This window comes from Stenella coeruleoalba (genome assembly GCF_951394435.1).
Source record: "Stenella coeruleoalba genome assembly, chromosome: 9".
Lineage (NCBI taxonomy): Eukaryota > Metazoa > Chordata > Mammalia > Artiodactyla > Delphinidae > Stenella > Stenella coeruleoalba.
Window position 1 is genome coordinate 10,038,827 of NC_137155.1, and position 13,571 is coordinate 10,052,397.

Genomic DNA, 13,571 nt, shown 5'->3' on the forward strand with positions numbered 1-13,571 from the left:
AGGTATCAAGATAAATTGGATGTGATTCCTTTCCTTGAAGAGCTCAAAGTCTCGTGAGGAAGACAGCTGTGCAAATAGAAGACACTATGTAGAGGTCTGGACAAAGGAGCAAAGAGGAGGAAGCACTTTCCTTCTGAGGCCTGGGATGGGGTGCCAGGTAGGAGGTGGTATTTTAGCTGAGAATTGATGCGTGAGCAGGAATCTCTGGTTGAATTAGTTGAGGATGTACAGATTAGGCAGATATAAGCAAAGACACAATTTATGCAGCCATGTGAAAGCACAAGGGGCCCTGGGGGACAGCAGCTACTGACAGTGGTCTTAGTGTCATGTGGGAGGTAAAAGGTGCTGGAAAGTAAAGCCGAAGCACATTGCAGACACTATAAACTGGTTTATTCAACACCTACGTTCAACCGTCTAGTCCCCGGCCGTCCCGACGAGAGAGTCAGGGAAGCGAAACACCAGATTTTCCCAACCAGGTGAGGTCCTGTGATAGGTAATAGGGCTTCTCTTACAGGATAGTAATTCAAAGCCTTTCAAGGAGAAAACTTCTTCGTTTTTTTTGCTTTCTTCCTACCTGGAACTTGGGTTTGGAGGCTTTAAGACAGGAAGAAGAGAGCCACCTGCTAAGGTGTAGTGGCAAGACCCAGAGAGCTTGGGTCCCTGGTGGCCATACTCAGTAGCTGCACTGCCTGGACCACCTCCTTCTGGACTTCCGGTTTGTGAGAAATATCACAGCTGACCAGGCTTCCTCTAGCTTAGAGCCTGAGGCATCCCTAACTGACACAAGTGGAAAGCAATGCTGGGTCACTGAGGCCTTGAATGTTCTGCCTCGGGGCTGAGACTCCCACATTTGAGCTCTGGGTACTGTAAGCTAATTTAGGGGTTTGAAAATACAGCTTTGCAATCACGCAAACCACGCTGTGGTTTAAATCACGGCTCAGCCAGTTCCTTGCTGTTTAACTTGAGAAATCAGTTATCCTCAGTCTGAGCCTTGTCAGGGAGACATGTGGTGAAACTTACCTTAGGAAGCCGACCTCCACCACAGCACACTGGAAAGAACAAGGAGGTCAAGAGCAGAGGGAGAGTGAGGGTTGGCCTGTGTCCTTGCAAAGTATAACTGAACTAAAGATTCGGAAATAATTTCAGGACTTAAAGTGGATTCTAGCTGACATTTTTAGCCAAAACATATTCTGATGGTACTGGATTTTATAAATGTTCTTTGAGACTTATAACACCTTTATGACTAAATGTCTTAGTACAAGCTGCTCTAAAGTTCTTTAGGAGAGGCTTTTTTTTTTTTTTTCATGTGCTATAAATTCCTGTGGCATCTTGTATTATCTCCAGGAATGGAGTGAGGAGTCCATAAATAATTGGCGAGAACAGCCAGGACTGAAGAAACAAATAATGTAAGATTCACGATTCCATGCTAGCGGTCCTGTGGGTGCTTTAGAGTCTGCTGATAACCAAAGTAGTAAGAAGTTCAAATACAACTCTATTTCCCTGATGGCCACTTAAAAGCTCTAATGTTGATCTTCTGTAAAACCTGGGTCAGGCTAAATTAAACCTAGGAAGTAGGTGGTATCATTTAAGAGACAATGAAAAAGCTTTGGCCCCAAACATCTACACGTTCTTGTCAAGGATGCTTGAAAGTTCTGCATCAGAGATGATCTACTTTGAACAATAAAGGAAGGAACCCCGCCCAGAGCGAGTGCCCAGGGTAGTAGTAACACATTTCCATCAGCACCAGCCTGATGAGGATAATCTGATGCCCAGATTGAGGATAACTGATTTCTCCAAGTTATACAACTGGCGGGGCTGGGATTTGAACCAAGGTCTGTGTGACTGCAGATCTGTACTTTTAACTCCTACATTATATACTGTGGCATTTCCATGCCCTAAACCCCGCTGTCTCCCAAGCCATGCAGTTTGCAGGTTATCCCCTCAAGCTAAAGCAGGGAGCTAGGCAGTCAATGGGTGTGACAACTTCCTGCTGTTTCTCTAGGACAGGACTTAGTCACTGGGAGGCTGAGCCTGATGAGGAACCTCCTAGCTCCCAGCTGGTGGTGGAGACACGTGTAAGAGAGGAGAAGGGCCTGTATCAGATAAAACAAATTATCTGAAACTCCAGCAAGTTGCCTAGCACTGTGTAAACCAGGAAGATGGCATGAACAATCAGCCTCCGTGTCTATTTCAATCAAACAATATGCAACCCCATATCTTAGTGTTATTTTAAGGCTTATGGATTTACCTGTCCTAGGAAACCTGACAGTTTCAGAATCTCTGGAACCGGCCCAGAGGGACACAATTCAAATTTGGCACTCTTGCGTAAGGACCACATGCGTGGGAAGAATGAGAATGCTTGGATTAAAACACATCACTTCCTTCTCCTGCCCTGCTTTCAGGTGCAAGTTCAGAATCAGAGCAAGAGGCTATTATAGTTGTCCCTCGGTATGTTGGGGGACTTGTTCCAGTACCGCTGAGGACACCAAAATCCATGGAGGCTCGAGTCCCTTACATAAAATGGCGGAGAATTTGCATATAACCTACACACGTCCTCCTGTATGCTTTATGTTATCTCCAGATTACTTACAATATCTAATACAGTGTAAATGCTATGTAAATAGTTGAAAATACAATGTAATGTTGGGTACATAGTGCCTGGGTGCAGCAAATTCAAGTTTTGCTTTCTGGAATTTTTTTTTTCCCCAAATAGTTTCCATCCGAGGTTGGTAGAATCCCTACATGCAGAACCTGCAGATACAGAAGGCTGACTGTGTATGGCTACTGAGTGCAGCTGCAAGGAATAGTTTCATGGTCCCACGCTGTGAGACTAATCAAGGTCTCTAGGAGTTGTAATCCAAAGAGAACATGGTGACTTTCCAGGACCAAGAGAACCATGAACTTAGCAGCAGAGTTTGGGGCTCCAAGGAGGGAGGGAGTAGCATGTGGGCTTCCGCGTCAACTGTTTTGTTGTCCCTTAAGCTCCTTTTCAGGGCCAGGGCACTCACCTCGGCCTGCCAGATGGGGTTCACGGTGTTGCCGATAATCTTGGATCGCCTCTCCTGTCCGTGGTGTGGGAGGGCAGGGAAGATGCTGTGCTTCCCAGGCTGAATGGAAATCTTCAGGTAAGGGTCTGGGTTGAAAAACATCCCTTTCTTCAACCCCATGGCCTGGAAATCTATAAAACAGAGGATATTCTAATATCATGTGTGTTAGCAAGGTTAAAGATTATATTAGGCTTCACACAAGGAGAAGAGTCCATCTGAAACGTGTAAAATGTTTTTCAATCTTTAGACCATTTTCCACCTCATTACAAATATAGACTGATATGTCTCCAGAACCCATTACATGGAACATTTACTGATTTAAGTGAACATTTACTGTATTAAATTGTTTTGGTTAAGAAGTGTCTGTAATAAGTCAAGACTGGCATTGTGGTCACTATGCTTTTCAAGAGAGGACTGTTGGCCCCTAGTGGTCTGGGCTTCTGGCGTTCCTCAGGCAGGTTGGGGTGAGGGGCTGAGGGTCACCTCGGGAAACCTGGTGCACACTGAGGGAGGAAAGCCAACTTGGAAAATTCAGTGGGTCCAGGTGAATTTTATTTTATTTTTGGCTGTGTTGGGTCTTTGTTGCGGTGTGCGGGCTTCTCATTGTGTTGGCTTCTCTTGTTGCAGAGCACGGGCTCTAGGTGCATGGGTTCAGTAGTTGTGGCTCACGGGTTCTAGAGTGCAGGCTCAGTAGTTGTGACGCATGGGCTTAGTTGTTCTGTGGCACGTGGGATCTTCCCAGACCAGTGCTTGAACCCGTGTCCCTTGCATTGGCAGGTGGATTCTTAACCACTGCGCCACCAGGGAAGCAGGAACCACTTCTTCAAATAGAAGACAGAAAACCAAGGGCTCTAGCCTCACAATAAATATGATTTTCACTGAGTAAGGAGACAGTGCATCAGAAGAAATAAAGAGGAAGGTGAGGATTAAAAGAGCAAAGAGGGCTTCCCTGGTGGCGCAGTGGTTGAGAGTCCGCCTGCCGATGCAGGGGACACGGGTTCGTGCCCCGGTCCGGGAAGATCCCACATGCCGCGGAGCAGCTGGGCCCGTGAGCCATGGCTGCTGAGCCTGCACGTCCGGAGCCTGTGCTCCACAACGGGAGAGGCCACAACAGTGAGAAGCCCGCGTACCGCAAAAAAAAAAAAAAAAAAAAGATGGTAAAAAAAAAAGAGCAAAGAGCACAGACATTGGAGGAAAGGAAAAAACATGGCCTCCATAGAGCTAATGCACATCAGTGAGGAGAGTTCTGAGGAGAGACCGTGTGGTCGGGTGGGAAGGCTTTGACAACTGAGCCGTTCCATGTAATTGAAAATGTCTGATCATGTACAATTTCATGCTCTGTGTGGGGGAGAGAGAAAGAGGTCATTTGTGATAATGGTTTATGGCTGTTCTGAGATAATTTGAAATCATCTTATATTAGAAATATATGATATCAAAAAATATAATTAAAATTTTTCTATTATCAAAGTACTTTTCCCCCAAAATTGTTCATATTTATATATAAGTGAAAGAAACAGGTAAAAATACATTGAACTGATTCTCAAGTATGGTATAAGTTGTGAGGTGTTGGAGGCATTTGTTACTGATGAAAAAAGTACAGAATTTTTCATGTGCATTTACTTCAATGTTATTTTGAGTTGATTCAAGGATGTCTCCATAATGAAATTATTCTTACTCTCTTGCATTATAATATACTGCCATGAGGCGGAATAAAGGTTAGAAAGTACAAACATCACAGAAATTTGCAAAACCCAGGCTACACCCATGGGAATGTGTGCAGAAAAGAAGTAACAAAGCAGCCCGAGACTTCTCTCCTTCGAAAGCTCTGTTTCTGGGGTTGGTCCTTGGCTAGGATCTGGGAACTTGGATCTCAGGAGGGTTCCCACATCTCAGAATTGATAAGAGTGGCTCTCTGTGCCTCAAGTGTCTGTGCAAACTACGTGGTTTATGCTGAACACCTGCTTTTCTTCTGGGAGTCTGGAATTTTGGTAGGTGCTAGGAGCACTTCGGCCGTATGACCAGCCCCCAATCAAAACCTTGGGCTCTTGAGTCTGTAATGAGCTTCCCTGGTATATAGTATTTCATAGTATTTCACAACTTGTTGCTGGGAGAAATAAACCCAAGCTGTGTGACTCCAGTGAGAGAGGACTCATGGAAACTTGTGCCTGGTTTCCTCCAAACTTCATCTCAGGCACTTTTTCCTTTGCAATTTGCTGTGTATCTTTTCAATGTAATTGATGACACTGATTATAGTCAATGTAATTGACTACTGATTAGAGTCACGAGTATGACTGCATGCTGAGTTCTCCCAGTGGACCATCAAATCTGGGGGTGGTGTTGGGGAATATGGTCCAGAGTGTGACAGACATATAAATTTATCCATCATAAAATAATGACTACCATCACCTTCATCACCTCCACCACTACTGCCTGTCATTTACTGATCAGCTACTAAATTCTGGGGACCATTCTATGCCCTTCAAATACATTATCTGATTTAATCCTAACCACAAACTCTACAAGATAGTTATTACATCCCTAATCTGAGGAAGAGAAAATAGAGGTTTCTGAGTTAAGTAACTTGACCAGGTCTTCAGAGTTGGTCAATGTCAGAAATGAAATTTGAACCTACTTCTTCGATTCCAAAGTCTGTGTTTTTAACCATTATGTGATATTACCTTTTAATATAAATGACAACTTTGGCATAGGTCAAATTCTCAAGCATAAATGGGTCTTTTTTTTTTTTTTTTTTTTTGCGGTACACGGGCCTCTCACTGTTGTGGCCTCTCCCGTTGCGGAGCACAGGCTCTGGACACGCAGGCTCAGCGGGCATGGCTCATGGGCCCAGCCGCTCCACAGCATGTGGGATCCTCCCGGACCGGGGCACGAACCCGTGTCCCCTGCATCGGCAGGCGGACTCTCAACCACTGCGCCACCAGGGAAGCCCATAAATGGGTTTTTTAAAAAAATTCTCTTCCATCAAACAACTTGTCTAAATCTGCATAATGTTTTTATCATACGTCTGATACCTGATAAGCCTAGTTACTCTTTATTGTTGTTTTTTTCCAAAAGAAAACATCTTTCTTTACCAGTCACACATTTATTCTTCCAGATTAATCTTTTAATTTTTTAATCAGCTCCCCTCCAAAAAATTGAGATTTTGATTGGAATTGCATTGAATCTATAGATTAATTTTGGGAGAAATGGTAACTTTACAATACTTCCTATTCAAGAACATAGGTTTCTTCATTTTTTCATGCCTCCTTTCATGCCCTTCAGTGAGCTTTTATAGTTTAAGTTCAATTTGTATACTTATAAAAATATATGTTTCACGGAGTAAAAATGTTTGAAAACTGCTGCAATAAGGAGCTAATTAGGAGTTAAAAGAACATTCGGCTGGGAGTCAGTATATCCAGATTTTAGTTCTGGAACACTCTCTACTGAACTTTGTAACTTTAGAAAAAAACTTCTTCAGGTCTCAGTTTCTTCAACTATGAGATTGTTGGAATGGATGTCTATAAGAACACAGAGTTTTGTGATTTTCCAACAGTAAATGATACATTAATGGGAAAATACTTAATTTTCCCCCATTTTTTCCTGCATTGTTTTTTGTTCTGATGATAAACATGATGCCTACTGTAACTTTTTTAAATATAGAAGGAAAAGAAACAGAATTTTTAAATTATTTCAAATTGTACTGCATAGTGGCAAACATTGCTAGACTTTTTTTTTACTGCCTTTCAGTAATTTTCTTTGCATAGTTGCAACCATACTTCTATACAAATTTGTACCCTAAATTGTTTCTTTTGCCTGGATTATACCATAAGGATGTCCCATGTCTTTTAGAACATTTTGTATACATAATTCTTAAACAGTATATAATTATTTGGCTCTGTGGTAATTTTGAATATTTAAATTGTCTCCAATACTTGTGAAAAAAATCTGTATTTGCATTTATGATTTTTAAGGTTGTAGTGTTAATTCACTGAAAATTAAAGGGATAGTAGTTACACAGGAAATTTATTACCACCAAGGAGTGGTAAAAACTGAATATATAAACAGATTTGAGAAGTAAAGCATTTGCATCAACAATCTTGCTTTGACATGCTACTCCGTTCTGGAAATTTTCCAGAGGAGACAATTCCATGATCTATCTTTCTGGCTATTTCTCATTTTAAATTCTAAAAAGAAAAGCAGTCCAATTATATGCAGTATCTCCAGTTCTTGAGTTTTCTTAAATTAATCTCTCTGTATGCTGGCGTGGATGTTCACATATTACTTTAGATAAGATGCAAAGATGAAGTTCTTTGAGCCCTAGCAAACCTGAGAATGTGTTTTTCTTGCCTTCTTACATAAATGACAACCTGGTGGGCACAGAAATCTTCGGCTAAAACATGCTACCCTTAAAACTCTGTAGCCTTTGTTTCATGATTTTAGCATTCTGTATGATAAGAAGACAAGTCTGAGATTAACATGGTTTATTCTTTTGTAAGTATCATGCTTTTTCCACTCAGATGTCTACTGTGTCTGCATTTGAAAATTTCTTTAAAAAAATTGGCATTTGTCTAGATGTTGGTCTCTGTGCATACATTTTTTTCTTAGCACCTTATAGTCTAATTTAAAGATTCAAAATCACATTGAACTCAAGAAACCTTTCTCCTATTATTTCCTTTCAATTTGTTCCGATCATTTCACCAAAATCATTAAATATCTATGTATTGGCTCTGTATACGTCATCCATCTTTTTACTTCCTTATCCTTTTTATGTCTGACCCTTCTTCTATATTTTCTAGGAGAGAAGCTCAAGTCAGTCTACCATATCATTGATTCTAATTCTGTAGTGGTGAGTATGCTCTTACTGCTTTCTAAAAGCTCTCAAAGCTCACTTTGAATTCTGTGATTGCATCTTTTAGAATTTATTTTAAATCTCTCCTTGACTATGATAGACAGAAAAATGGTCCCTCACAGATGACCATAACCTAATCCCTGGAACCTGTGAATATGTCACCTTACATGGTAAAAGGGACTTTGCAGATGTGGTGAAGGACCTTTATTGAGATGGAGAGATTAGCCTGGATTATCCAGTTAGGCCCAATGTAATTATAAGAGTCTTTATAAAATGGAGGAAGGAGGGGCAAAATGAGGAGAAAGTGATGTGACAACAGAGCAGAGATTGGAGTGATGCAGCCACGAACCAAAACATGCAGGTAGACTCTAGAACCTGAAAGAGATGAGGAGTGCATTCTCCTCAGGAGGCCCCAGAAGAGTACCAGCCCTGCCTGTTGACACCCTGATTTTAGTCCCTTAAGATTCATTTTGGACTTCTGATCTCCAGAACTGAGTGAATACATGTCTTGTTTCAGGCCACTAACTTTGTGGTAGCTTGTTACAGCAGCAACAGGAAACAGATACACTTGACTTTCTTTTAGCTTCAAAGAACTTCAAAGAAATCCCTTACCATTTTTCTTCATCCTAGACCTCTTACTTAATAGGTCCTGCACTTTCCTGTATTTTATAGAGAGTACAAGCAGACGAGTGATAAATCCCTTATTTCTCTTGAGCAGATATTTGCCAACAAAATACTTGTCTTTTTCCTCTTGCGTGTTATGTCCTTCAACTTTTTTTTTTTTTTTAAGGTAGAATCTATTCTCCACACATTCTTCAAGCCACAATGTCTATTCTTTATCCATGAGTAGGTTGTGTACCCCTGGTATTGTCCATCTTTAGTTAGTTTGGTTGTCCAACGAGCTGCTATTGGAATCCTCGTCCCTACTTTTACACCTGGAGATGACCAGCATCTAGTCAACTTTTTGATACTTTGTGGGCTTTGCTTAGCTGTACATTTGATGATCTTTTTATCTCATCTTTCTTTGAGGCATGGAATTGATTATGCTACTTTAAGCAGTATTTACTTTTATTTTTCCTTGACAGACGTAGTGAATTAAACATATACATATTCAACTACTAAGTATTACACTTCCACGACCATTCCAGGCTTGCATCTTTAGTTGCTAAGTTTACATCTCCAGTCACATTTCATTGCTGGCAATCTTTTCCTTGCGATAAGTGTAAGAAAAATGATATATTGGGGGCTGTAGGAGATGAGTCTGTCCTGATCACCTTATAAAGTAGCTTTTTGAACCAAGCTGGTGGTGGTGGTGGCGGGGGCATGGTTTCCTTTCCTGTGGTGAGTCTGTGAGCCCATGTCTACATGGTAGAGACAAAATGGGAACCAGTGAATGGATATTTCGTCTCCTTCCCCAGCCCCATGCGGTCCCTCCTGTATGGCATCCCTCTTAGGCTTTAGGATTTTAGTGAGCTTTGGTTAGTGAAAATTCTTCACTTCTGGCAGACAGTAGAGTAGTTTTCCTCGTTTCTACTGTTTCTGAAGGTTTGTACAAATAATTGTTATCAAGCATTTCAATGGGAACATAAGAATAACAAATCAGGAGTTGTTAGTTTTCTGTCCTAGTAATACAAAAGTATTGAGTTTCTTCTTTTTTCTTTTCTTTTTAAACCTAGACAGACACATGCTAATGTTGTCAATGGGTTTCTTTTAAGACTTAATGTTTTAGATTCACAGCAAAATTAAAAGGAGGTACAGGGATTTTCCCATATACTGCCTGCCCACACATGCATCGCCTCCCCCATTATCAACATCCCCTACCGGAGTGGTACATTGGTTATAACTGATGAGCCTACATCGACACATCATAATCACAGTTGAGAGATACTTCACTTCTTTTCCCAAAATCCATCGTTTACGTTACAATTCACTCTTGGCATTGTACACTCTCTGGGCATTGATAAATGCATCATGACGTGTACCCATAATTACTGTACCATACAGGGTATTTTCACTGCCCTAAAAATCCTCTGTTCTCTGCCTATTCATCTCTCCTTCCCCTATCTCCCAGCAACCACTGATCTTTTTATCATCTCCATAGTTTTACCTTTTCCAGAGTGTGATATAGTTGAAATCATACAGTACGTAGCCTTTGCAGACTGGCTTTTTTCAATGAGTAATACGCGTTCAAGATTCCTCCATGTCTTTTCATGGCCTGATAGCTCATTTCTTTTTAGCACCGAATAATATTCCATTATCTGAATGTACCACGGTTTATTTATGCATTCAGCTACTGAAAGACATCTTGATGGCTTCCAAGTTTTGGCAATCATAAATAAAGCTGCTGTAAATATCTGTGTTTGGTTTTTGTATGAAAATTACTCCATTTGGGTAATTTCCAAGGAATGTGATCATGGGGTCATGCGGTAAGAGAATGTTTAGTTTTGAAAGAAACCACCACACTGTGTTCCAGAGTGTCTGTGCCATTTTGCAGTCCTACCAGCAATAAATGTGAGTTCCTTTTGCTCCACGTCCTCACCAGCATTTGGTGTTTTCAGTGTTCTGGATTTGAGCTATTCCAATAGGTACACAGCTGGTATCTAGTCGCTGTTTTAATTTGCATTTCCCTAATGGCATATGATGTGGAGTACCGTTTCATATGATTACTTGCCACCTGTATAGCTTCTTTGGTGAGATGTCTGACAAGATCATAAGATCTTTGGCTCATTTTTCAACTGGGTTGTTTGTTTTCATATTGTTGAGTTTTAAGAGTTCTTTGTATATTTTGGATTAACTTTCCTTTATCGGATGCGTCTTTTGCAAATATTTTCTCTGAGTCTGTGGCTTGTCTTCTCATTCCCTTGACATTGTCTTTGGCAGAACAGAAGTTTTTAATTTTAATGAAGTCCATCTTATCAATTTTTTTTCATGCATTGTGTCTTTGGTGTTGTATCTAGAAAGGCACCACCCTACCCAAGGTCATCTAGGTTTTCTCCTATGTTATCTTCCAGGAGTTTTATAGTTTTGTGTTTTACATTTAGGTCTATGACTCATTTTGAGTTAATTTTTGTGAAGGATATAAGGTCTGTGTCTAGATTCATGTTTTTTTTGCATGTGGATGTCCAGTTGTTCCAGCACCATTTGTGGAAGGGACTATTTTGCTCAACTGTACTGTCTCTGCTCATATTTCAAAGATCAGCTGACTACATGGGGGTCTATTTCTGGGCTCTCTAGTCTATTTCATTTATCTATTTTTCTGTTTTTTTTCTTTTTTTCACAAGTACCACACTGTCTTGATTACTGCAGCTTTATAGTAAGTCTTGAAGTTGTGTAGCATCAGTCCTCCAACTTTGATATTCTCCTCAACATTGCGTTGGCTATTCTGGGTCTTTTGCCTCTCATTATAAATTTTAGAATCAGTTTGTCAGAATTCACAAAATGACTTGCTGGAGTTTTGATTGGGATTGCATTGATTCTATGCATTAGTTTGGAAAGACCTGACATCTTTACAGTATTAAGTCTTCCCATCCATGAACATGGAATATATCTCCATTTATTTCATTCTTCTTTGATTTAATTCATTAGAGTTTTGTAGTTTTCCCTATAAACATCTTGTACATATCAACATTTTGTTAGATTTATACCTAAGTATTTCATTTTGGGGAGGTGCTAATGTTAATGGTATTGCGTTTTTAACTTAAGTTCCATTTGTTCATTGCTGGTATAGAGGAAAGGACTGACATGTTGTATATTAACCTTGTTATTATCACTTATCAATGGATTTTTAGACACACGTTTGCTTTACTGGGGGCTCACTTAGACATGAAAAGCCTCAGGTGACCATCCATCTCCCAAGGACACTCATGAACTTCATTTCTATGATCTCAGATCTCTGATATTTATGGCCTACAATATTTGCTGGTTTGATAATAAGTTAAGCAATAGTTTTCAAACTGTGCTGAACAGTTCTGTGCCCTACAGTTTCATGCCATTGTGTCTTCACAAAGACCACATAGGGTGAAATTGAGTGCATGGGGCTCTGAACTCTGTATATCATTTTAGCCAGAGCAACTCAGTTTTAATTTTGAAATTACTTTAGATTCATAGAAGAGTCTACCCAGTCTCCCTTACTGTTAACAGGTTAAGAACTAAGGTACATGATGAAAACTAAAAAATTAACTAAATTACTCTTAACTATTAACTAATTATGATTAACTAAATGACAAGGCTTTTTTTGGATTTCACTGATCTTTCCACAAGTGTACTTTTTTGAGCAGCTCAGTGTTTAATCTGTTTTACCAACTGGATTTCATGTGACATTTTATTTAGACCAAGGGTCTGCTAGCTGCTGCTTGCCTCAGGCTTTCCCCTACCTCCACTTTATAAACTCTCAATTACTGCTAGTTAGCCATGAAGGAAAAGTAGAACGGTAGCTTCTCTTCTCATCATCTCAACTCATCTAAGGAATGCATCTATTCCTTATTGAATCCTCTTGTACCCTTATGAGGTCAAGGGGTGAGAAATGGAATGTTTCCTGCCATATCAGTAAACAAAGGATGTCACAGTCATCAGCGACTGCAGCCACCACCCATGGTGAGTTGGTGAGCCCTGAGGAAACTCAGGATATGAAAACACAGGATACTGGCCCCAGATAGCTGAGGTGCATATCAAAGGAATGCAGACTCTTGCATCTTCCCAAACATAGAAAAGCACTAAATGCTTTAACTTGAGATCATCTGGTTTTCTTTACTTAACAGTAATCTTCTGACATTCAGACTACCTGCCCTTTTGTGCAAAACTCCTGTATACACTACCAAGCGTAGGGTAGATAGCTAGTGGGAAGCAGCCGCATGGCACAGGGAGATCAGCTCGGTCCTTTGTGACCGCCTGGAGGGGTGGAATAGGGAGAGTGGGAGGGAGGGAGACACAAGAGGGAAGAGATATGGGAACGTATGTATATGTATAGCTGATTCACTTTGTTATGAAGCAGAAACTAACACACCATTGTAAAGCAATTATACTCCAATAAAGATGTAAAAAAAAAAAAGAAAATCAGCTGTAACCAATACAATAATAAATTTAAAAAAACCCCAAAACTCCTATATATCCTAGCCCTACCCTTGCCTCCTCCGAGCAGTTCTCTTGGGGTTACTTGACACGCTACCTCCCCGGCTTGAAGTCCTAAAAATTCCCACCAAATAAAACATAACTCTCAACTTTTAGGTTGTGCCTATTTTTTAGGCAACAGGGGAATGGAGCGGGTATTTTAAAATTTTGTTTTACAGGTGGAGAAACTGAGGCACAGAGATGTTGAGTAACTTATAGATAAGAGTCAAATTGAAGGGGTCTCCTGACTGTTGACTGACCTTCTTATTCACTCCACAAGGCCTTCATATGAGCAATACACACCTGAGAGAGAAAAGCTGATCAGCCTCCGACTCCCTTGCCCTTGCACAGTCTCATCAGAGCCAACACTTTTAAAAATCTGTAAGAAGACAGAAAATGGGAGACAAGCAAAAAAAGCATTGAAATAGATACTTACACTTCAATACAAACATGCTTAATCACAGTTATTTCTGTAGCTACGGAATACAAAGACAGTAGCATTGTGACTTCATGAGGCTACTACTGATTAAAAGAAGCTTTTAGCAACCTAATGTCTTTCCCAGGAATAGAGT

General features: G+C 40.4%; 1 protein-coding gene across 1 annotated transcript in view; it reads right to left on the bottom strand.

Moving 5' to 3' along the window:
* The window catches only part of HECW1 (HECT, C2 and WW domain containing E3 ubiquitin protein ligase 1), a 447,453-nt gene that overhangs the window by 165,953 nt on the left and 267,929 nt on the right, over positions 1-13,571 (bottom strand). Inside the window, exons 5-6 of the mRNA XM_079931428.1 lie at positions 13,303-13,378; positions 3,009-3,178 (exon numbers count right to left, since the gene is read on the bottom strand). Coding sequence (XP_079787554.1) covers positions 3,009-3,178; positions 13,303-13,378 — 246 coding nt within the window. The remainder of the gene's footprint in view (positions 1-3,008; positions 3,179-13,302; positions 13,379-13,571) is intronic.